We start from the raw sequence: 26,997 nt of genomic DNA on the forward strand, positions 1-26,997 counted from the left end.
TCTCGTTTCACCATCTATCAATGCCCTTACAGTTATATTCTTTCTTTAAAAAAGTCTGTAGTTAGTGGAGTAACATGGTAGATAATGAAATTTTGCATAGTAACCATACAACAAGATACTGGCCTCTTTGCGTGGTGCCATTTGCCAAAATCTCATTTTGATATCTCAAACATTTATGAAATATGTGGAATGTTGTTGATATTTTATCTTGGCTTTATCGCAGGTGCAGATGAGTCTGTTACATCAGATCAGTTTTCTTGAGATAGGTGACAGATAGAGGCCTCCAGCCCTAGTCTAAAGAAAACTTCAACATGCTAGCTAAATTTCATACACAGCAATACATTATGTAATATGCAGCAAATGCAAAAATCATAGCAACCACTATTTTTCATTTCAAACATATTTGAATTCCGTGCAGTGTCTTACTTAAATGTAAATATCACAGTAACTATGACAGTTACGAAATGATGTGCATATCATCACGATGCTGGCATATAAAGCTATAAGTAACACTAAAATTAAATCCTTTTACAAAATAGCTTCTGTAAAATCATTTGAGAAAGATTGCATGGCATGTGCCTCAAGTCTGTCATCGCAGTGTGTTGCTCACTTGCGTAAAGTGGGCAAACAATGTTGATCTCCCCTTCCAAACAAATGAATGAACTTGCCCAGTGCTTTGGAAGAAATATGGTCACTGTGCATTGGCCACCATATCCTGCATGGATTCTAATAACGCAAGCAATACATCAGGACTTTGAGGGATGATGGACTGCACAGAGTGCTAACAAGAAATGCAAACGAAATTGTAGGCAGCAGCAGTTCAGCAAGCATGATGGATTGTTGTGTAGAGAAACTAATTTGGGACCAAGGGTGGTTGTGCCAACAGTACTGAAGGAGGAAACACTACATGGAATGCAGTATCATGTCTTGCCAGGACATGGAGGATGCAGGGCAATGAATTGGAGAGTGGCAGAAAAATATTTATGGAAGGGAAGGAAGAATGATGTTGAGCAATATGTTAGAAATTGTATGTGTATGTATGCTGATTTGACTCAAAAGCAGGTACTGTTGCAGAGGTTGCCAGAGACAATGGAAACATTTAGTTTTATTGGGGTGAACATGTTAGGACCATTCATCTGAACACCAGCAGGTAATCATTTTGCACTGAAAATAATAGACTGTCTTTTTGTTATAAAGATATTGTGCCAATTCCAGACCAACAGGCAGTCACAGTCACACAATTGTTGATGAATCGGCGGATACTGAAGTTTGGGGGGCTAGGTACAACAATTGTAGAGCACAGCACAGACTTCATGTCAGACCTGATGAAAGAGTTGTGCCACCTATTAACAATAAAAAAATTAAAGAGAAGTCCACTTCATCGAGGCTAATGGAAAGATAGAACAGGTTCTTGCTTATCATGTGAACTCACACCATTCAGGTTAGGATACACATTTATCCTTTGTAGTGAATGCTTGTAACTCGAAAGTACACACTAACACAGGGTTGTCACCATTCAAGGTGGTGTGTGGGAAAAATGTGTCATCACCATTCTACATGACTGGACAGAAAGCAGGCAGAAATGGTGAGCTGGTCCAAGAATTTGCAACAAAAGTGTGGAAAGTAGGGGAAAAAAAGTCCGGCAAGTGAATGCTAAGGTGTTGGAGAAGCAAGAAAATGCATGAAGTGAGTGGGAACTTTATTGCAGTGCAAAGGTTGACATTATTGAGTCCATGTATGCTAATGGGGAGCAATGAAGAAATTTGTAACACATTATCAGGGCCCATACCACATGATTAAAACCACTTGATGAGTAAACGTAAAGCTACAATTGCCAACAAGGTCAACAATTATTGTGCATCTTGGGTGCCTACAGCCATTCAAAGGTTCGCCAGCAGTGTTTCCACAGGAAGTGGGAATGAAAGTGAGGAAAAAGTCAGGGAAAAAGAAACGATGGGATGAACAACAGGAGGGGCAGGTCCAGATACCCCATGTCCAAAATCTATTGACACTAAGGAAATAATCAATATGCACACTAATAATTGGGGTGAAAGGAATAGAAAGGAAATGGGATGGTAAAGAGATAGAAACGAAGTAATGACTTCCACAAAGGACATTGCGTCAATACAACAGTGAGAGCTGAAAATTTCTGCCGAACCATCACTCAAACCTGGATGTCCCACATCTCTAGAACAGTTGTCTTAATTGCTTTTGGCACGTGGACATGCTCTCTGTCTGACCAAGACTCCCAACTTCCTGCTTGCTGTACCACAACGACTGTTGCCCACTAACTCCCTACTCGCTGATTTCTGATTTTGATAGGAGTTTGGACATTGGTTGTGCATCTGCACTGAAACTATTTCACCATACAGCTGTTGCACCCATGGAATTATAGAGATGCTGTATGTCCTATCGGACATGTCTGACTAACTTGTATCTATAATCAATATGTAGTGTAATTTTAGGTATTTTTTTCTTGTGTGTGTAGCATAGGTTGTGTACTTTATTTCAGATAGGTTGTGTGTTTTCATTACGGTAGGCTGTATCTATAATGACTGAGATGTGCTGCCGGAGACAGCATGCTTGTGAGGGAAGGTTGGGTGATAATGGTCCCTATCCTTGGTTGCCATTTGGAGAAAGGGCCAAAGGAGAAGAATGCTGTTTTAACAGTGCTGTGGCTCTTCAGTGGAGGTGGAGCAGGGGTGGTGTAAGACCATCACCTCTATTTTCCAGGCAACAAGATGTAGTGTTATCCTGTGACAGATGGTCATTGAGTTTAGTATTTAACGTCTGGGAATTATAGAGTGAGGTAAGGCGGCTTGAAGAGGTGTTTTCGAGGGTACTTCAGTTAATGAGTAGTAACAGGGTGCTTAGAGAGATTGCCAAGGAACACAGGAAGTTACTTAGGGCATACGCACAATTAAAAGAGGAGATACAGAAGGTAATCACAGTACAGTCAGCAGTTGGCACACCACACAAACCCAGGAAGGTAACAAAAAAAGTGGATAGATGTGGGAGGTAGAGTTCTGAAGATCATATTCAAGACAGCCAATGAAAGCGATGGGAGAAAATTGAATAAAACAATAGAAGATGTAAAGATGTTAACAAAAACAAATATAGTAACAACAGAGTGCCATTTTGTGCATGTTGTGCATCTGAAGAATGGTGTGTTGAACAACATACACACGCACACTTGGCAGCTTGCCAAGTTATGAATTACATCAGGGCCTCATGTGGTACTCTGAACCAAGATTTGGAAGCCATACAAGCACGGATACAAGTAGTCCAGTCCTGCTGTCACCTGAGCAGTGTTTGAGGGGATGGAGGAACATACAAGGAACTTAATGCCAGAATTACAGTTTGTAGCAGAGCCAGGTTGCCAGAAATTCCCATTCTACTACCATAGTGCAACAGTGGATGTGACAATGGATAATGCACGGTTGTATGTATCAGTGAGGATACTGGCAGTAAGTGAGTACACATTATTCAGATGGTACATGGTGCACACCTATGCAGTTAAGTTAGCAGCAGTTAGGAAGTTTGTGCAAGTGAGAGAAGAAGGTGTGTTAGTAGTGGCAGAAGACAAGTATTGACACATGGTAATGACTTAGGGTGAGCTTCAGCAGTGCCAGAACAGGATGGTCACCATATGTCCAATGTGCGAGGTTACAAGTGTTGGTTCAGGGGTAGAGCAGAGGGAGTTTTACATTGGACATTCTCAACATATGACAATGTAGTAGGTAGGTAGTTACATGTTCCTTAGATCATTTGAACAATTCTTTTATTGAAATGAAGTGAAACGAGTCGGTTTGAAGGATTTGTTGATTAGTGTTAACATTAATAAACACATTATCATTTTATTCCTACTCTTGCAGTTACACTTTAATTTAATTTTATTTTTTTACTGACTACCAGTTTTTAAGTCGGAATTCTTCAGTGGAATAGGAGGAGTTATCTAGGAGAAATGATTTCAAATTAGATTTAAAACTTGGTTTGCTACTTGTCAGACAGTTTATGTTATTGGGCAAATGACAAAAATTTTATTGCTGCATACTGAACTCATCTATGGGCCACTGACAGCTTTAACAAAGGGTAATAAAGATCATTTTTCCTCTAGTGGTGTAGGTATGTATAACACTGTTCTTCTCAAATTGTGATGGATTATTTATGATGAATATCATTACTGAAAATATGTTTTGTGACGGCACAATTAAACTGCCTAGCTCCTTGAAGAGGTACTACATGATGCCCATGGGTGAACACCATATATTATTGTTACTGCTCACTTTTGTGCAATCAATACTCTCTTTCTAAGTAATAAGTTACCCCAGAAGATTATTCTATTTGGCATTACTGAGTAGAAATATGCTAGATATGTCAGGAGATTGATACATTTGTTTCCAAGATCAGAATGAAAAGCAAAAGTTGCTGAACTTAATTGTTTCAGAAGCTCAGTAATATGCTTCTTCCATTTCAACTTTTTATCCATACGTACAACCAAAAATGTGGAGCATTCTATCATTCTTACTGACTCCTGCTCATGTGCTACATCAATTGTTGGTATGACTCTATTTGTTGTACAGAACTTAATGTATTGAGTTTTTTTCTCAACATTTAAGGATAGCCCATTTTCAGAAAACCACTTCTCTCTAATGGAATTTATTATGACACTAATATCATCTGCAAAAGTACCAATTTTGCTTGTTAAATAATAAGTGGAAGGTCATTCACATATACAAGGAATAGGAGTGGGCCCAAAATTGAACCCTGTGGAACTCTCAGTGTGATTTTACTTGGATCACTAAAATTTTCTGCCTTTCTGACATGGTATGAATCATTCAGCACAACCTCTTGCAGTCTGTTTTTCCAGTATGATTCAAACCAGTTGTGTGTAAAATCATCAAGGCCATAAAAGTTGAGTTTTCCTAAGAAAGCACCATGATCTAACAGTCAAGGGTCTCAGAGGTCTAAAAAAAAATACCATGAGTAATGTATTATTGTTTAAGGCTTGTACTATTTGATGAGTGAATGTATAAACAGCGTTCTCAGTCGAGCAACGTTTTTGGTATCCAAACTGTGATATTCTAAGTAAATTGTTTCCACTTAAATGTGTGACTACTCTTGAGAAAGAAATTGGATGATAGTTGTTCAAGTTTGCTTTGTCACCTTTCTTATCAAATTGTTTAATAACTGCATATATCAACCTGCCTGGAAAAATTCCCTGTGCCAGGAAGGCATTGCATATATCACAGTTGGAACAACTTTTCAGAATTCTGTTTGAAATACCATCAACTCCAGAAGAGCTTTTGTTTTTTAGAATTTCTATAGCTGCATTAATTTCATTGAAGGATGTTGGTGCTACTTCTAGTAGCTTAAATTTTTGTGGAATGACATTTTTAATATATCCTCTTGCTTCTTCACTGCACTACTTAATCCTATATTTGCTGCAACATTATGAAAGTAATTGTTAAAGTACTTGCAACTTGTGAATTATGAGTCTGAACATTGTCATTTAGTTTAATTGTTATGGAATCTTGAACACTGACTGATGGGCTGCCGTGTCTCCTATTTGACAGTGCCCCTTATAGTTTTAATCTTATTACCTGCATTATTTCTGTAAGGACAGGCATACATCTGGACATTGTAATGAATTTCCTTAAAATACTAACGTATTTTCTGTAGTATGCAGTAATGTTGGATCTTGACTTACTCTGGCCTTTACATACATTTTCCTCTTAAACAAGATTTTAATTCCCTTAGTTATTCACAGCTTACTTCGCTCCTTTTTCTTTCAAATTGATCTTTTGGGTAATTTTTTAGCAAATAGAATATTTTGAATTAGATGTTATCATCTCTTTTTGCATATACCTCATCCCATACCATTGCTTTTAGCTTAGAGTTGCTCAATAACAGGCTGTTGGTCAACAACACTAAGTGTGATGTTGCAGGACCTACATTTAATTTACCGGCCACTATGACGAGTGTTAACCTGTTACATATAACACTGCCGCAGCTGTATCGCCCAGATGAACCGGTGGAAATGATGTCCAAACAGATACCTGGGAACCCATCCTGGCCCATTCATTGAGCCAGATGATTGGCGTGCAGGAGGGGTGAATCACAGCGTCACAACTGTTGCAGCATATAAAACAATATTTGGATGGCAGATATCAAATAACCTTGATGTGGAGAGGCACAATTCCTAGCATCATAGTAATTCTGATTTTGCTTCGCTTAGCCTTTACGTATCAGAGAGGACGAGCCATTCAGAGACCTGATCCAGGGACAATTTGAGTTCCTGCAGACTGAATACCCACAGAGAGGGATGGAGAATAGACTGTTAGGTTCAGGATTAATGTGATAATTGCTTAATAAGAAGGAATAACAAGTCTAGTGGTAAATGTATTTGTTCACGAAGGGGATGAAGTAATCTTGACAGAAGAGATGGTCGAATAAGACGTGAGGGGCCGTGTCTACCATGTGGAGGAGGGCAGTATAATGCCAGTACCCAGTTTTTAGCAAAAATAATGAGTAATCTGCTCTGGATCATTGCATTAACAGCCACAGGCTGGTAACCACAAATAAGGCAACATGTGAGTGAGAATAACATACATGTAAGGGGATTGTGAGACGAGGCTAGCTGCACTCAGCGGAAAAGTGCACCACACAGAGATAATGACTGTAGCACGTGGGTGAATGTCACCACACCAGCCCAAGTCTCTTGTTATGGTCGACGTGACTAGGGGCCTGGTTTTAGTGAAACAAATGCACTTCAGAGTGCTGTAAGGAGGCAGAAGGCATTCTCTTGCTGACAGAGCCCGGCAGCAGCACCACCATGATGCCAAGGGCCATGCTGGGTAGCAAGAAGAGTGGGCATTGCCAGCAGCAGCCACGGGTTTGAGGCCACACTGTGCCTGCCACCACCAGCACTAAGTTCCTCAGTTCTGCCACCCTTCCGTCCATGCCTGCTGCCACCAGCACTGAGTTCCTAGGGGGACTTAGTGCTTAAGTGCAAGCAATTGTCCGCTCCTGCCAGGCAGCAGTGAGTCGAGGCCAGCACACAGCTGTCTCCACATGCCACTGCAGTAGATGCGTGCTGAGTCAAGGGGCTGCCAGGGACCCACACCACTGAGGAAAGTAGGACGTTGCTGTCACGGTCATCGCCTAGACAGTCCACCAGCCTGCCATGGGCCTTCTACCAGCATCACAGGGTGCCTACACAGCATTTGAGGTGGAAGCTGCTCCCCATGAATCAGCACTGGCCAGAGACAACAGAGTGAGATATGTTTGCCTTCCTGAACTATCGTATACTGTGTATTTGAATGAAATAAAGGCATTGTTCACTGTTGCCTTTGTTTCCACTAGGCCTCCCAGCATGTCACAACCACTCACTCACCCCAGCCCCCCCCCCCCCCCCCCCCCCCCCCTGAGTGCAACTGCACTCTTCACTACAGACCATTGAAGTTACAATTGAAAAATGCATGCTACTGAGCAATTCATTTAGCAGAAAACACTGATGCCTCTGCCAACACTGTACTTAGCAGCACTCGTAGTGTTGTTGCGACAGACATAGACATATTAGATGTCATCTAATGTCTTGATTGCTATCAGGACCAGTGCATGGAGATTGGCACAAACCCATCAGCATTACACTTCACGTTTAAGCCATAGGAGTGGCCTAGTGGCAGGCTTTTGCCCCTGCAATTTTGATGGTATGTAGCATTGTCAAATCGTTGATGGGTTCTGGGTTCTTGTCCTCACTTTATCTCTCAAGACACTTTCCACAGCACCACAAAGTTTGTTGGTGCACTTTTGTTATTTGTGAAATATCTAATGATGTCAATGAAACATTAGATCCAGCTAAATTCCTGTTGTCACCAATGATAAAGAAAGGTCATCAGGTTACTAGTTTATTTGAACTACATGAAGGACAAAATTTCACATTTATAAGTGATAAACTAAAAATACTTTGAATTAAAAAGTATCCACCTTCTTGCAAGAACACTTTCTTTTTCCTGTTGTTTAATCCCCAAACATGTTTCATTACAGTTGGGGTATTTTCAGTGGTTTTTGTTTCTTTTATTGTTTCTCAAATACATACAAGTTCAGCTAAGTACCTAGTGTTTACAATAATAAATAACTTAAACTGGAATGATCACAAAGTCAATGTTGTGGGGGTAAACAAACTAAAGACTGCTATTTATTGGCAGAACACTTCTAAATCACCACATACTATGCTTGTTAGTCCTCTTCTGGAGTACTGGTGTGCAGTATGCAATCTGCATGAGATAGGATTGACAGAGGACAACGGAAAAGTTCAAAGAAAGACAGCTCATTCTGTATTATCACAAAATAGGCAACACAGTGCAAAGGATATGATACACTAATTGGGCTGGCAATGATTAAAACAAAGCGGTTTTCATTGCAACAGGATCTTCTCATGATATTTCCATCACCAACTATCTCCTCAGAATGTGAAAATATTTTGTTGGCACTCACTCACATTGGGACAAATGATCATCATAATACAATAAGAGAAATCAGACCTTGCATGGAAAGTTTTAAATGTTTGTTTTGCCCCGCACTGTTCGAGAGTGGAACAGTAGAGAAATCTGTGATTCTTCAGTTTCTCTCGGCCTATTTCTTGCGCGAATAGTCCACGGGTGAACTGCCGGTTCATAATGTCCAACAGGCACAACATTTCAGCGATCAGACAAGTCGCCAGTCTCCATGATCCACACCCGCGGGCATGTGTTAGCAATCGCTAAGACGCTTGCATCGGCGTCTGTGGTGGCGTTGGTGTAATTGCCTCGTCCGCCATGGTCGCCCTCTTTGCTGAGCGTCCTTTTAATTAGACTCAATTCTGGTTCCGATGCCCTGCTGAGGTTATAGCCGCAATCTCGGTTGATGAGTCCATCCCTGGTACGAATTTTGATAGCCTCTCTAGCGACACTGTCTCAGTATTTAGATGTCTGAGCCAAGACCCGGGTATGTTGGTAGTCCATGTCACGATTTTCGGAGAAACAGTGCTCTGCGACTGCCAACTTATTGGGGTACCCAAGTTGCATGTGCCTCTGATGTTCTTGGCAATGATCTTTGATGGAGCGCACTGTCTGTCCAATATAAGTCTTCCCACACTGACATGGAATTTGGTATATGATGGCCTTCTGCAAACTGAGACTCTCAGCAAAGAAAACAAACGGGCGACCAGGGCGGACAAGGCAATTACACTGATGCCATCACAGACGCCGACGTCAGCATCTCAGTGACTGCCAACACATGGCCACGGGTGCGGACCGCGGAAAGAATGCCTTGCAGGGGGAGGGGATTTAAGAAGGCTGCCCTTCCTCAGGAGCTCAACTCATCAGTGCACCTGACGATGGCGACATGTCTGAGCGCCAAAATATTGTGCCCTGTGGACACTATGGACCAGCAGTAAACCTATGGACTGTTCAAGCAAGAAATACGCTGGCAGAAACTGAAGAATCACGTCATATACCTCTACAAGGAGCATGAAGAAATTAAACAAGCTGCACCACCAAAGAAGCTGTTTTGCTCAGTGCTCTTGCTTTTTTAAAGAGATATGTGCCAATTCGGTTGTGCCAAACTTTGCTAAGGTCATGCATTACATCGATTCTGCAGCAGCTAAGAGAATTAAGAAGCGTGCTAGCCATGCTTTGGTTTGTGAGAGGGTGCACTTTACCAGACGCAGCCTTGAGAACAACTCCCAGGAACTACTTAAACTACATCTACAACTAGCCAATCATTTTAATTCCAGGACCTAGGACTGGATTGATGCTGTTACCTGGGTGACAGCCGATTCTGCACATAAGAAGGCCTCGGGATGTCAGATACCTAAATTCTCTCGTCTCTCTGACAAACCATCGCTGGAGGCCCCATGCAAGACGGTCATCAATCTCGCAGACATTGAGCTGACTGGGGATGCAGTTTCTGTTCTGGAGAAGGGACTTAATTTTGCTCCCACACTTAGGTTCACGCCAGTGGTAGACATTGTCAATGCAGTTGAACGGGTTGCTGCGCTACTACCACCTGAAACAGCTGAAGAAGTACGCTGGGAAACCTGCCGTGCTCTGACAAGAACTAAACCGATCAAGTCAAATATTACCAGCAGGGAGGGGGCAGCCATTTGAGACCTGAGACAGAGCCCTGAAATTGTTGTCTTACTGGCTGACAAAGGTAATGCTACGGTTGTTCTTTCTCAGAAGGACTACATTGAGAAGATGCAGAATCTGCTAAATAACAAATCTTACAGGAAGATCAATGCTGACTGCACAAAAAAGATGAACAACAAGAATAAGGCTCTTCTCAAGGATGCAGATTTACCAGAGCATGTCGCCAAGAAGTTGACACCTCAAGGACCTGTAACACCAAGAATTTATGGACTACCTAAAGTACACAAAGAAGGGGAGCCATTACGCCCAATTGTCAGCAACATTAGGGCACTTACATATTTACTGGCCAAATACCTGGCAGAATTACTAAGCCCTTATGTGGGTAAATGCCCTGATCACATTCGTAACTCTGTGGATTTCGTAAAACGTCTTGACAACTTCAAGCTGAAAGACTCAGATATACTGGTGAGTTTTGATGTCGTTTCATTATTCACCAGGGTGCCTCTTCAAGTCAGTTGAGCTTACTGCACAGAAATTTGACGAGAAGACAACCGACCTTTTCAGGCACATTCTAACCTCCACATATTTTTTCTTTAATGGAGAATACTATGAACAAACAGAAGGAGTCACACTGGGGAGCCCACTCTCATCTGTGGTCACAAATTTCTGTATGGAGTACTTTGAGGAGGAAGCTTTGGCATCATCCAAATGGAAACTAACTTGTTTTCTCCATTAGGTGGATGACACATTCATGATCTTGCCAAGCTCGTAGACTTCCTTACACACCTGAACTCCATACATCCGAACATCAGATTTGTTATGGAGACTGAAACAGAATGAAGATTACCATTCCTGGACGTCATGGTCAAAAGAAGAGCTGATGGCACGCTGGGCCAATGGGTACACAGGAAGAAAACGCACACCGACCCGTATTTGCATGCGGATAGCTGCCACCACCATTTGCAGAAGAATGGGGTGCTGAAAACATGCTAAAAACACTGGTGCACAGGGTGTCTGCCCCAAGAGCTGGAACACCTCAAAACTGTATTCCGGAAAAACTGGAACTCAGAATGGCAGATCCGACATGCTCTCTGCCCCACCTCTAAAGTATCTCTGCCCCACCTCTAAAGTATCTCTGCCCCACCTCTAAAGTACAGCGTGTGGAGACAAAAGAAGAGATAGCCACTGTCTATATACCATATACCAGCACACTATCAGGGAAAATAGGACGAATGTTGAGGAAGCACCGAGTAGAAACTGTGTTTTGCCCACCCAATAAAACACAAGCATTATTGGGAAGTGTCAAAGACGATCTTGGTTTGCGGAAGGCCGAAATACACCCGATTCCGTGTCAGTGTCAGAAGACTTATATTGGACACACATCGAAGATCGTTGCCAAGAACATCAGAGGCACATTTGACTTGGATACCCAAACAAGTCAGCGGTCGCAGACCACTGTTTGTCTGATAATCATGAAATCAACTACCAACATACCAGGGTGTTGGCAAAGACATCCAAATACTGGGACAGTGTTGTTAGCGAGGGTATCAAAATTCGTACCACAGATGGACTCATCAACCGAGATTGCGGCTATAACCTCAGCAAGGCATGGGAACCAGCATTGAGTCTGATTAAAAAGACACTCAGAAAAGAAAATAAATGGGCGAACAAGGCAATTATGCCGACGCCAGTGTCTCAGTGACTGTTAACGCGTGGCCATGGGCGCGGAGAGAACGACTCGCAGGGGGAGGGGATTTAAGAAGGCCACCTGCTCTCAGGAGCTCAGCTCGTCAGCACACATGATGATGGCGACATATCTGATTGCCGAAAAATTGGGCCCGTTGGCCACTATGGACCGGCAGTATACCCGTGGACTGTTCCAGTAGAGAAATAGATTGAAAGTGATTCAATGAACATCTGCCAGTCACTTTATTATGAATTGCAGGGTAATCATGTGGATGTAGACAAGAAGTTGTATTCCTCTGACTGTTAAGATTGCAAATTAAACCTGGGTATGCCAAGCTACTCTGCAATTCAGTATCCATACTAAACTTTACGTCCCTCTGTAACTGGATGTGTAAGTTTGATCAAAGTTGGAGCTAGCAGGGGCATACCACTTCAGATAGACATGCCTAGTAAAGCACATGTGTTTACTCCAAGTTTTGGGTTGAGAATAACTTTAAATTTTAGTAATAAGTGCATCTTAGTTAAGCAGCAGCTTATTTGTGCCTTTTTAAAAAACTCACTATTTCCATAGGACTGCTATTTTAGTACTACTTAAATTTAGCACAACGAATGTTGATACTGGAACAGGTGCAGACAAAGATGTAAGAAATTAATAGGTGGTAACACAGAAAGTCACACAAAAATATGAGTGGTGTTTTCACTATAGAGCTGTAAGAATTAACACAAAAGTAACGGAAAAAGTAAATCTATAAGCCACATGTAAATCTCTCACCATTTCTCTGTTCCAACAAACAACTGAAAAGGGTTGCAGACCATGACAGATTCTTACAGAAATAATGCACGGAAAGCTGAGTTACATATTAATCAGAAGAAAACAGAAAACAAGGTCGTGATCATGGCACTGACAATTGATGAATTCACTTTTTAAAGAGTAGACTCATTCAAATATTTGGGATGCATATTTAGCAAACAGAATAGAAAGGAAATTGAGATTAAGGCAAGGATTATGGCAGCAAGTAGACCATATTTCAGCTTGCGGGGCATGCTGTGCAGTTGAGCTATTTTGAGAAGTTTTAAAATCAGACTGTACCAGAGTGTTATTTTCTCAGTAGTTCTATACGTGCCAAACAATTACATTAAGGAAAGCAGGTGCAGATGAAAAAAAGTAATATTCAAGAGGAAGATACTAAGGGAAATATTTGGTCCCATTAGGGACCGGGACCACTGGACATAGAACTGGAGGCTGTTAAAAAGTAGTAACTGGCTGAGCTATACCCACAAGATGATATTCAAATAGATTTTGAAAAAAAAAAGGTTGATGTTGGCAGGACACCTAATCAGGATGAAAGAGGAAAGACCACTATGAGTAGCATTCTCAGGATTCATAAAGGGGCTGAAGAAGACCATGAACAATGGTGGTACCAACAAGGATAAGGAGGCTATGGGCCTGAGAAAAAAAGAATGAACCTTGGAAACTACGAACAGATATGACTGGTGGAGGTGTGTAGAGTATGTTTACAGTCTTCAAGGCCAAAGTTACAATTAAGAAAAAGAAGACACCTTTTTTAATGTTGCTAGCTACTTTCTTTACAGTAGCATCTCTAAATCCTTAACAGCTGATCTTAGAGTGTTTCGCTAAACTGGAACTTTTGATATGATCTTCACCTTGCATTTTCATACAGTGCTTATCAACTAGTTCTTACCGATTTACCTTTGTGTTTACCATTGTTTCCATGCACCAGCACTTGTTTTGTTTAATTTTCATGTACTTTTGAAACTATTTAATCAACATTCTCATAAATTTATTATTATGAAATGACTAATTGGGTCTTCTGTGGATACATGCAGAATGTTGAAAAATGTGAGAAAAGATAAGGTCCAAAAAAGTTTCATTTTAACATCTTCTCCTTTATATTCCATTATGCATTCAGCTAAATGGGATATGGTCTTTCATGTTAGGTTATCATGGAGTGAATTCTCTATATGTTGTAGAGCTTTTGCTACTGTGATGTTTTATACTATGAGGGACAGTTAAATGAAAACTGAACATCTGCCAAAACAAGACCATGGAATCGTTCCATTCAAAAGTAAGCACCATACATGTTAAGACATTTATCCCCCTGGCAGATGAGATGATCAATTCCTTTTCCATAGAAAGTGGTTGGCCTCTGATGGATCCATAACCACATCTGCTCTTGCAATTAATCGTCCGACTGAAACTGACGTCTACACATCTTTCTTCAGGTTGCCAAAGATGTGAGAATCGTGAAGTGAAAGATCAGGCTGTACGGAGGATGTTGCAGTGTTTTCTGGAGTGTGGCTTTCATCCAATTGGCAGAGTGGAGTGCATTATCGTGCAACAAGATGGCTCTGTCTGACAGCATGCCAATAGCCTCAGGGTGAAAGGCAAAGCCAACAGTGGAAATGACCTTCTGCTTCAACTGCAGGGGCCCTCTGTTTTTCAATGTCCTGAAGCTTGGAACCGTAATCAAGGCACAGCTGCAGCACTATGGGGATACTTTGCACAAACTGTGACGTGCTTTAAAGTCAAAACACCCAGGAATGTTGTCAGACAGAATCATCCTGTTGCAAGATAACACCTGCCGCAACTCTGTGAACGAGATGAAGGCTGCGCTTGGTTGGGAGTCACTGCAACATCCTCTGCACAGCCTGGATCTTTTGCCATGGGGTTTGCACATCTTTGGTGACCGGAAGAAAGATGTGTATGGATATCAGTTTCAATCACATGAGGAAGGGTAAGAGTGAGAGCGGTTGTGGATCCATCAATAGCTGATGGCATTCTATGAAACAGGAATTGTTCGTCCCATCTCCCAGTCAGATAAATTTCTTCTGTTTTTCATTGGACTGTCCCTTATTCATCTGGAATATTCACCAGTAACAAACCCTGTCTCACAATTACCAGCACCCACTTTAAAAACATAAAAAAAACATTTTTACAGACTATTTTCATAAGACCATGAAAAATAAGAATCTAAATTGTTAGGCTGAAACACAAAAAACAAAAAAACAAAAAAGCGAGTTTTATGACAGTAAGCAGCTCCGGCAAAATGTGAGTAAGTAAAAAGTAAGAGAGACCACTCACTGAATAGCATACGTGTTGAGTCACTGACAGGGACACACAAAAGAGAAAGAACACTTGCTAGCTTTGGGAATAAATCTTTTGCCGAACTACAGCGCGCGCGCGCACACACACACACACACACACACACACACACACACACACACACAACTGTGCCCCTACAATGTGCCAGCTGGATGCACAATGCTAGGATTCTATTTGGGCAGGTGGATTAGTGTGAGGGAGGGGGAGGGTGGGGGAGAAGGAGAGAAGGGGGGAGAGGGAGAGAGGAGGGCAGGAAGAGGAATTAGGATTGAGCAGGTAACGGCTTTGAGGGAGGCAGTAGGTTTGGTGGCTAGAAACACATGAGGTGTGGACTGGGAAGGGGACATGACAGAGGAGGCGACACTGTTGGATGGAGGGTGTGGAGACAGTGGGTTAGGTGAGTGTTACGGGAGTGAAGGATATGTGGCAGGGGTAAATCCCAACTCCATTGTTCACAGTAGTTCATGCTGGATGGAAGGATACAAAAGCACAGGTTGTGAAGCACCCTTTGAACTGGAGCAAGTTGTGCTCAGCTGCATGGTGTGCCACTGAGTGGACAATTTTGTTCTTGGCCACAATCTGGCAGTAGCCATTCACTCTCATTGCAGTGATTGCTGCAGAACTGATAGGTGGCCGCAACTCTGATTTGGTAGTATAAGCCCCTGAATGGACTGGAGTAGCAAGTTCTGGGTGGGTGGATTGTACAGGTCTTGCAGATGGGTCTTCCGTAGGGATATGGTCCCTGTGCTAAGGGATTGGGAATGGAAGTTTGGAAGTTGATACACAATAAATAAGTTTTGAAAGTATATTACATTGTTCGATACCATGACTTATCATTTCACTTAGGGCACGTAGAATAACGTTTGAAACAGGAATCTCTACCTTGTGGATGACATACAACGTTAATAAGTATGAAACATCAATACATCTAATTTATAGAATTTGGTTGATTGGCACAAATGTTGGGAATTATCGTATTCTGTTGTAATAATTACAATAATGTAATACAGTGTTACTCACTGTTATCTGCCATCTAAAAATACCTGAAACAGAATCTGGAACAAATCGCTGACTGTTGTTATCCATCTGTATAAGAAATGTATGCAACCAAAGCTACTAATTTTCAAAATAATTATATCAACTTGAGGCTTTATTCGAAACAAGACATGTCAACAAATCATCAAACAGTACTTTGTGAGTAAAAGACAGCATTTACACTAATACTGTGCTATTAAAACAGGAACATGCCAGAAAGTCATGTTTAATTTCATCTTCATGTAATTAGGAAAACTTTTAAGTTCAGGGTTTGTTTTACATGTTATTATTGTTGTTGTGGTCTTCAGTCCAGACACTGATTTGATGCAGCTCTCCATGCTACTCTATCCTGTGCAAGCTTCTTCATCTCCCAGTAGCTACTGCAACCTACATCCTTCTGAGTCTGTTTAGTGTATTCATCTCTAGGTCTTCCTCTACAATGTTTACCCTTCACGCTGCCCTCCAATACCAAACTGGTGATCCCTTGATGCCTCAGAACATGTACTACCAACCAATCCATTCTTCTAGTCAAGTTGTGCCACAAGTTTCTCTTCTCCCCAATTCTATTCAATACTTTCTCATTAGTTATGTGATCCACCCAATACTTTCTCATTAGTTATGTGATCCACCCATCTAATCTTCAGCATTCTTCTATAGCACCACATTTCAAAAGCTTCTAATCTCTTCTTGTCCAAACTATTTATCACCCATGTTTCACTTCCATACATTGCTACACTCAACACAAATACTTTCAAAAATGACTTCCTGACACTTAAATCTATACTCGATGTTAACAAATTTATCTTCTTCAGAAACGCTTTCCTTGCCATTGCCAGTCTACATTTTATATCCTCTCTACTTCGACCATCATCAGTTATTTTGCTCCCCAAATAGCAAAACTCATTTACTACTTTAAGTGTCTCATTTCCTAATCTAATTCCCTCAGCATCAACTGATTTAATTCAACTACATTCCATTTTCCTCGTTTTGCTTTTGTTGATGTTCACCTTATATCCTCCTTTCAAGACACTGTCCATTCCGGTCAGCTGCTCTTCCTAGTCCTTTGCTGTCTCTCACAGAATTACAATGTCACTGGCAAACCTAAAAGTTTTTGTTTCTTCTCCATGGACTTTAATACCTACTTTGGATTTTTTCTTTTGTTTTCTTTACTGCTTGCTCAATATACAGATTGAATAACATCGCAGATGGGCTACAACCCTGTCTCACTTCCTTCCCAACCACTGCTTCCATTTCATGCCCCTCGACTCTTATAACTACCACCTGGTTTCTGTACACATTGTAAATAGCCTTTCCCTCCCTGTATTTTATCCCTGCCACCTTCAGAATTTGAAAGAGAGTATTCCAGTCAACACTGTCAAAAGCTTTCTCTAAGTCTACAAATGCTAAAATCATAGGTTAGCCTTTCCTTAATCTATCTTCTAAGGTAAGTCGTAGGGTCAGTATTGCCTCACATTCCCGTATTTCTACAGAATCCAAACTGATATTCCCCGAGGTCAGCTTTGACCAGTTTTTCCATTCGTCTGTAAAGAATTCGTATTACTGTTTTGCAGCTGTGACTTATTAAAATGATAGTTCCATAATTATCACATCTGTCAACACCTGCTTTCTTTGGGATTTGAATTATTATATTTTTCTTGAAGTCTGAGGGTATTTTTCCTGTCTCATACATCTCGACCACCAGATGGTAGAGTTTTGTCGGGGCTGTGATAAATTTGCAATTTGGCTGAATTTTATGTCTAAAGCTGATGATAGTATTTGGAACTGCAATACATGCAGGTCAGTTCAGTTACATGTAATTATTTTTACTGTAAACATCTAAAATGCATAACAGCAACAATGAAAACATTGTTTGATTTGATATATAAGTGCAAAATCTAGATTCTGTCGAGTCTTAATTGTCATATTCTTACATAAATTCGTTTTTATTTAAAGATGATGATGTTACATCATGAAGTGGTTGGAATATTATGACTTATATAAATAGAAACACCAGTGAGTGACATAGGGATGGATTAGAATGTTGTGTAGGTTGCGTGGGTGATAGAATACTACTTCAGGTGGCATGGGAAGTTCTTCAGTAGGATGTCCCTAATTTTCAGGCACAAAGATCTACATCTGCATCTACATCTACATCGATACTCTGCAAATCATATTTAAGTGCCTGGTAGAGGACTCATCAAACCACCTTTACAGTTCTGTATTATTCCAGTCTCATATAGCGATTAGAAAAAACGAACACCTATATTTTTCCCTATACGCTCTGATTTCCCTTATTTTATCGTGGTGTTTGTTTCTCCCTATGTAGGATGGTATCAACAAAATATTTTTACATTCGGAGGAGGAAGTTGGTGATTGGAATTTCGTGAGAAGATTCCGTCGCAATGAGAAATGCCTTTCTTTTAATGATGTCCAGCCCAAATCCTGCATCATTTCACTGACACTTTCTCCCATGTTTCGCGATAATACAAAACATGCTAACCTTCTTTGAACTTTTTGGTTGTACTCCATCAGTCCTATTTGGTAAGGATCCCACACCGTGCAACAGTACTCTAAAAGAGGATGGACAGGTGTAGTGCAGGCAGTGTCCTTAGTAGATCTGTTACATTTTCTAAGTGTCCTGCCAATAAAACGCAGTCTTTGGTTAGCCTTCCCCAGAACATTTTCTGTGTGTTCCTTCCAATCTAAGTTGTTCGTAATTGTAATTCACAAGACCAGTCACATAACTAAGACGATATTCCATAAGCATGCAATTTCACTACAAGCTGCTTGTGTGAAACAGTGTCCAAAGCCTTCCGGAAATATGGCATCGATCTGAAATCCTTTGTCGATAACATTCAACACTTCATGCGAATAAAGAGATAGTTGTGTTTCACAAGAACAATGTTTTCTAAACCCATGTTGACTGTGTGTCAATAGACTGTTTTCTTCGAGGTAATTCATAATTTTCAAACACAATATATGTTCCAAAATACTGCTGCATATTAACATGAATGATATAGGCCTATAATTAAGTGGATTACTCCTAATACCTTTCTTGAATACTGGTGTGACCTGTACAAATTTCGAGTCTTTGGGTAAAGAACTTTCATCGAGCGAATGGTTGGATATGATTGTTCAGCATGGAGCTAATACATGAGCATACTCTGAAAGGAATCTAATTGATATACAGTCTGGACCAGAAGACTTGCTTTCATTAAGCGATTTAAGATGCTTCATTACTCCAAGGACATCTACTTCTACATTACTCATATTGGCACCAGTTCTTGATTCCAATTCTGGAACATTTACTTCGTCTTCTTTTGTGAAGGCATTTCGGAAGGCTGTGTTTAGTAACTCTGCTTTGGCAGCTCTCTCTGCGATAGTATCTCCATTGCTATTGTGCAGAGAAGGGATTGATTGTTTCTTGCACCAACATACTGCACATACAACCAGAATTTCTTTAGATTTTCTGCCAGGTTTTGAAACAAAGTTTCCTTGTGGAAATTGTTATAAGCATCTCGCATTGAAGTCCGCGCTAAATTTCGAGCTTAAAGGTCGCCAATCTTTGGGATTTTGTGTCTGGTTAAATTTGGCATGTTTGTTTCATTGTTTCTGCAACAGTGTTCTGAGCCGTTTTGTGTACCAAGGATGATCACCTCTGTTGTTTGTTAATTTATTTGGTATAAATCTCTCCACTGTTGCCTATACTATTTCTATGAATTCAAGCCACATCTGGTCTACACTTATATTATTAATTTGGAAGGAATGAAGATTGTCTCTCAGGAAGGAGTTAAGTAAATTTTTATCTTCTTTTTTGAATAATTATATTTTTCATTTATTTTTGGAGGATTTGGGAGTTACAATAGTCAGTCTCACTATGACAACTGTATGTTCACTAATCCCTGTATTGGTTTTGATGCTCGTTATTAACTCAGGATTATTTGTTGCTCAGAGGTCAAGTGTGTTTTCACAACCATTTACTATTTGCATGGGCTCATGAACGTATTGCTCGAAATAATTTTCAATGAATGCATTTAGCACAATTTCGGATGATGTTTTATGCATACTCTGGAATTAAACATGTATTTTTGCCACCACATCGAGAATAAATTAAAGTCACCACCAACTATAATCGTATGAGTCGGGTACATGTTTGAAATCAATCTCCAGTTTTCTCTGAACCTTTCAGCAACTGTACCATCTGAATTGGGAGGTAACGATGCATAACCAAAGTCCTGGCAATAGGTATGATTAAGTTGTTCCAATCTAAGGTGATACTGGAGAGAAAATCTGCTTGAGGACAAGGTTTTGGGGATACTCTCTGAAGAACATTGTGGAACCTTCAGCATTCTGGGCAAGGAAATTCTCATCACTGCAGATATGCCACCACAGATGGCCTGGCTGTATGAGAACAATTTTTTGTTTAAGAGGTGACAGCTGTCAAAATGTAGGTACAGTTGCTGGTTAGTAGGCTCTTAATACAGAAATAGAACCATCATAGAGGTGGGGGTCAACATCAAGGATGGTGGTATATTCAGTTGAGGAGTATCAGGTGAAGCAGATGGGAGAGAAAGTATTGAGGTTGTGGTTTGTACATATGTGCAATCATCTCCTTGTTTAAGTAGTAATTAATACACCTTGAACTGGAATAGAGACTTTACTACTTCAGGAAAGACAACATTTTTTTGAACTACTGTAAGCTGCTCTGGTAATGAACAATCCATGAGACTTTTTAAAAAATTTCCCCCATTACTTACATGGGTTAAATTTTTCTACAAGAATTTGTATTATGTCACTGACCTCCGTACAATCAAAAAATGTATTTGACTATCATAGCTGAGACTCTAGAGTAGTAAGAATGGCAGAATTTAATTGTCAGCAGATAAATTTCTGTAGAAAACTTGACAGTTAACAGTGCTATTAATGTCTGGGATATGCTAATCAAATGGAAACCTCACTTCACAAAAAGACACCTTTGTTAAGAAAGACACATATATACATAAATTGTATATTAAATTAGTACTAAAAACTTGGGGGTATTCCCACCTACAAATAACTCCAGCTAAGCAAATTGTGAACAATCTAGAGCGATGCATTAAGAATTTCACATAGTATATTTTCATACTTGTATCACCAGGTGCTGACTTTCTAGGAATAGCTTCACACTTCTTCGCAGCTAACATCAGCATCCACCATCCTTCAGTGCCTCATAGTCTACTTTTTTCAAACTTAGTATTTTTCCTATAACCAATTACTTTGCATTGTTAATTGAGCATATTTATGAGTGTCAACTATGTCCCTTCTAATTGTAACTTCGTTTGTCACAGTAATAATTTAGATTTATATAAAAAACAAAGATGCTGTGACTTACCAAATGATAAAGTGCTGATAGATAGGCACAATAAAAAACACACAAACACACACCAATTTCAAGCTTTCACAAACCAAGGTTGCTTCATCAGGAAAGAGGCAAGGAGAGAGAAAGACGAAAGGATGTGGGTTTTAAGGGAGAGGGTAAGGAGTCATTCCAATCGCGGGAGCGGAAAGACTTACCTTAGGGGGAAAAAGGGACAGGTATATGCTTGCATACACACACATATTCATCCGCACATATACAGACGTAACATATGTCTGCCTGTGTCTTTCTCGTTTGGTAAGTCACAGCATCTTTATTTTTTATATACATTTTTCCCATGTGGAATGAGTCCCTCTATTATATTCATATTAATAATTTAGATTGTTTGACAAAAGCTTCAAAAAAGTCACCTGTAGTAGGAAAAATTTATTTATTGTTGTTGCGCACATAGTTCCGCGTAGTCAGCGCATACACAACTTTGCCACTAGAGCGCGCCCTGCTAACCACAACAGCGCAGGTGCAGCGTTCGTCCGCCTCAGCACTACGAGATGGCACCGTCTCAGAGACGGACCAAATTCTGCTTCCGCCGATCCACGTATTAATATGTAACGCAGCGAACGAGATTGCTGCTAATGTAGAACCTTTTATCCTCGCGGATCACACTCGCACAGTGATACCTGAACGCTCGAGGTATTATAGCGAGTGTACAAACCTCCGATTAGTCAGTCTGCATTAGTCTGCATTTGTGTGTACCAGTCTATAGTCAAGCTTCAGTCTGCGTCTAATAAGATTATCATATTCCTGTACGTAGCCTTGAAGAGAAATGTAGAGACACTTTGTCAAGTATCAGACATATGTGAGAGTAAGATTAACGTACCAAGACCAAAGGAACTTCAGATTGTCAATTGTAAACAGCACCCAGAACCAAGTTCAGTAGTTTTCAGGCTTGTTATTATTTTAATAAGTGTGTGTGAAAATTAATCAAGTTCTGTTTAAAGTTGGTCACCGTCAATCTGCTACTCTAAGCGTGCAAGTGGCATTTCTATCGTCTGACCTAACGGCAGAAGATAAACATGCCACAATAGGACCACGAGACATATTGCTGACACTCGCCTACTTCGTTAGAGCGACAAGTCAAATAATCTGATGGTGTGTGTACCGAAGGTCTTACAGTACGCACATCACAATTATATACAGGATGTCAGACATGACATGGCCCTACCATTTTACATTCTAAGCTGCAGTATTATTCAGGGTAATAATTCACATGTGCTACATTGAATATTTTCATTCATTTAAAACACATGCATTTAATTATAATGTCTTGCAATCTGTGTTCCTTTTGCTGTAATACAGCTGATATATACTGTTGTAATATATAGTTGCATACTATTTTCTTTCCTGCTTTTCACATTCTGCCAATGACAGTACCATCTTACAGAGAATGGGTAAAGAAATTATTTCGAAACTGTGTTACATATAAGCAATGATAACTTGTTCCGTTCTTGAACTAAGCTCCTTTTAATATGAGTCCAAATGTCTTTCTTGCATTGTCTAGCTGTATAATGAATATAAGGCATACAACAAATTGGAATGCATAAATTAAAATACTATGAAACAAATATGTTTTATTAATAAAATGCACAAAAATCTGACAGAAATCACTGTAGTTTACAAATTTCTATTACTACACATTTATTTCCAGTTGTCAATTATGCACCTTTTCCTCAAGTGTGATGCAGTTGATGCGCAACATTGTGAAAGGGCTGCGATAGACTGAAAAAGAAAATCATTATCAGAATACTGTATGAAAAAGGCAAAAATTAACACTGAGATTGATGAAGGAGTTGTTCTTGCACTCTGGAATTCAACATTTTTCTAACATAACACTGTAAACTTATCTAAATAACAACTAGCATAGAAAATTCTTCATACATCAGTAATTGATTTTATTAATATAACATTCAACTCACCACAAGAAGACTGGCATGAACTGGGGAATGTGAGTGCTAATAAGTTGTAGAAATAACGAAAAGGAGAAGAATAAGAAAAATAGGGGACAAAGAGAAAATTAGGTCAAAAGAGGTCTTATCAGTATATACATTAAAACCATATGTGTCTAAGGAGAAAGGTTTACCTTGAAAAGCCGTTATCCCATATGTATTAGCCACACAAATTATCTGCAAAGCATGTTTCACAGTCAAACAAATTGTATACCATCACTTTCACTGGTTGCATATAATATTAGTAATTACCTAATTTCTAAACTTAAAGCAATTTATGAATTAGAAACTACTTAGCAACCACTAGTAAGAAACCATTATTTTTCCCGACAGTACTTTTCCGAATCACAGAATCACATTTATTTTACATATTTATTAACGTTGCTCCTATGGATAAAGTTACAATATAAGAGTATTCTGACCCAGGACGTATTGAGTGCACTGCAGGTTTTACCAAGATTAGTAAATTGAAGGGAAAAAAAAATGATCCTACTGTCTAGCAATAAAACATTAACAATGTGTCTTCCTATTCTTAAATATGGTGTGACAGAAAAACTTTTTACAATGATTGACAAAATTTTAATCTTTCTAGCTGAGGATTCACTTCTAAAACACAATATGGTGATCAGTACTCACAATTTATTCTCATGTATTGCTTTCTCCTTATTTTTCTGAAATGTGTCTTTGTATGTGACAATGTTTTTTCAATAACAGTTGCCTCAACATTAACCAGATTAGGTGATAGAAGTGGCCGACCAATGAGTGTAAAATCAGCTCCTCCCACCAGCATAACCTTGAAAGGAAAAAAGAAAATTTACAAAACTAGCAGTTAGTTGAACTTTTAAAAAATTGATTATTTGAACTGTTACAAAATCTGAGAAAGTAAATGCCACAAAACATATTGAAATCTAACTTTTCGCATCGGCATAGACAATGAAGACCAAAAAAGGTCAATTAGGAGGGGAAAATCATGTAGTCACAAATTTTTTGCGCGGTGCTAGGAGAGAGTGTCCTGAACAACACACTAAAAATCCTGATTGGTGGGGTGTGAGCACTGGAATGATGGTGGGTTGAAAGGTCACTTTTTTATGTTTTTCTCAAATAACTCTAAAACATCAGCTTCAAACGAAAATGTTTTCCAGTACAAAATTAAACTAAATTAAATTTTCTACAAAAAAAAGGGCACTTCCTTTTTCGCTCTAGGACTAATTGTTTCCACATTCAGGGGATGGAAAAACTGTAGAGTCTTAAAAATACTGTTCTAATGATGGGAAATCAATGTTTTTCAGTAACTGGAGTGGGTTAAAAACAAATATTAAATGTGTGTGTCTCATGTAAGTGCAGTAGATCCATATTTGGGAATAAACTGTGTTCCAGAGTGTAACAGGGTGGACAGGGGAGATGTGTGTAATAGAGGTGCAAGGGAAGGTAGGTTGCTGGATTGTGCACTTGTACTTTCCCTCCTTCCCAGGTCTGTAAACAGAAGATTGAGCAGGTGATTCCCCACTCTATCAACTCCATTACATCACAAGAAGCAACTACAGTGAGTTTCACAAAATTGTACACGCCCTGCACAGCTCCCCTTATGAATCATTGGCGACATAAGAGGGCAGACGTGCTTGGGGAGCATTTATTTTGCACAAAATGTATTCACACTACACTGGATGCAGATACATGGGTTACTAATAACACTAAGACAGGTAATGCATATGGACAGAATCTATGATTCATATTTGATTCATCCTCATAACTTTAGTATTAACTCCTTATTTATGGAGTTTGTTTTCTGGCTTTGCAGAAATGTACTAATATAGTTTTTGTTTTCCGCTTAAACTGTATCATCTATGGCAGCATTCCAAGTCTGAGTGCCATAATACATCTGGTCATTATAGTCTTTTGTTAATCTTTCAATTTGTCAGGCCTTGGACTTCCAATTTAAAGTGCCTGCCTAGTTGGTGCAGATATGACATTAGTCACATATTTGGTTAAACTATAGGCAAGTAATGCTGCCAGACATATTGATGGAATACATGGAAACATTGAAACCTGTCACGTCTACGTCCAGTGAGGTTGCTGTCAGCACGGAAAAAAGCAGTTTCTCCGGCCGACCGATCACATGAAATTAGCGAACTGGGCAATTTACAACCAAAGGCAACAAGCTCACTTTCATTCTTTGTGAGTCAGCCAACACAGTGTTCCAATCTTAACTCACATTTCCCAAGATAACGATGCTATAATTATGGCCTCTGCTGGATAACAAATCAGACTGTTCTTACTGTTGTGCAAGTTGACTTAGCCTGTTTGTGAGAGTTCCAGAGTGAAGTGGTATACTTATTCAGCCAAACGAACTAACCATTAATGTGGTTTCCACCTATGTCTATCAATATTGTCACACCTCTGTTACTATCCAGCAACTTGGCTGTATTCAAATTAGCCTGCATGCACAGGTAATTAATTGTGCAAATTATTTTCATTTTCTTGTGGTTCAGGACAATTATTTTATTTTATGTGGACTTACTAATTTTTGTTTCATGCTGCACTGTAGTAATGGAAGTGTAATAAATATCCATTACCACGTAAGAGAGAATCACAAAACTGTCACAGTAGTATACAAAAATTATGAAGATACTTCATCTTGTACACACAATTTATTTTATTTTCCACAGACATTTAAACAGTTTTGAGAAAGCAGGAGTTCATACTGCCTCTTTTTTTTTTTTTTTTTTTTTTTTTTTTTTTTTTTTGTCATTCAAAGGGCCACCCAGAGCACAAGGTTCACTTAGCAGGCAACATTGTGTCAGGTGGCCTGGATCTTGCATTTCACATAGGCCAGCTGCTTCATCCAAGAGGTGATCCAATTTCCACATGTCGATCTTCCAGCATGGCACACCCATACTTACCCTGTTCAAAGTTCACAACACAGGGTAGGAGAGCTCACTCCCACAGGCCAGCTCTTCTCTTGTGTTCTCTGTGTGTATGACGCATGCCTGCCATAGATTTCACATGTATCATTTTTGCTGTTGGTGAAGCATTGTGGCTATGCCATAGCATTTATATGGATCATTTTATTGATGACTCGGCATTATGGCTATGCTATAGCATTTGTATGGATCATTTTACTGTTGACTTAGCCTTATGACTTTGTTTCTCTTTTCAGACACTATGTAACACATGTTGGTACTTCTTTTCTGGCAGACCTGTTTATATCTGTTAAAATGTAGGTAAAAATTTGAATAAACTTTTGACTAGCAATTGGTTGGCTGTAGAATTCCCACTGTATTCATAATTCTACAGTTGCTGACTGCTGCCATATTCAAGATTTTAAAATTCTTGTATTTTCTCTTTTAATTGCTACGCAAATGAATGGACATGGGAAAATTTGTTCCTTATAGTTTACACAGAAAAGCGGTTGTTTCCAAGTGCGACATATATGTTCACCACATTTTGGGTCTGCCATGTAGTAGGATGAAGTATCCAAAACATAATCATCAGAAACACCCCATGTGAGACAGGACGTAAGGATTCACATCGCACATGTACATCATAACATTAACTTTTTCCAGGACATTTTCTTCAAAACCAAAGATGAAAGTACCTGTGCCTATTTGGTTATCTTTTTGCGCCTTTTATTACCTCTCAGATAAAATGCACACCACGTAG

At 39.7% G+C, this 26,997-nt stretch overlaps 1 protein-coding gene across 1 annotated transcript in view; it reads right to left on the reverse strand.

Annotated features, from left to right (window-relative positions):
• Nucleotides 1–22,936: 22,936 nt before the first annotated feature.
• Nucleotides 22,937–26,997, reverse strand: part of LOC126354112 (39S ribosomal protein L21, mitochondrial) — a 34,128-nt gene continuing 30,067 nt past the window's right edge. The window contains exons 4-5 of the mRNA XM_050003505.1: nt 23,974–24,130; nt 22,937–23,110 (exon numbers count right to left, since the gene is read on the reverse strand). Of these exons, the coding sequence (XP_049859462.1) occupies nt 23,043–23,110; nt 23,974–24,130 (225 nt within the window). The 3' untranslated portion in view covers nt 22,937–23,042. The remainder of the gene's footprint in view (nt 23,111–23,973; nt 24,131–26,997) is intronic.

Source organism: Schistocerca gregaria, chromosome 3 (assembly GCF_023897955.1).
Source record: "Schistocerca gregaria isolate iqSchGreg1 chromosome 3, iqSchGreg1.2, whole genome shotgun sequence".
NCBI classification, from domain to species: Eukaryota; Metazoa; Arthropoda; class Insecta; order Orthoptera; family Acrididae; genus Schistocerca; species Schistocerca gregaria.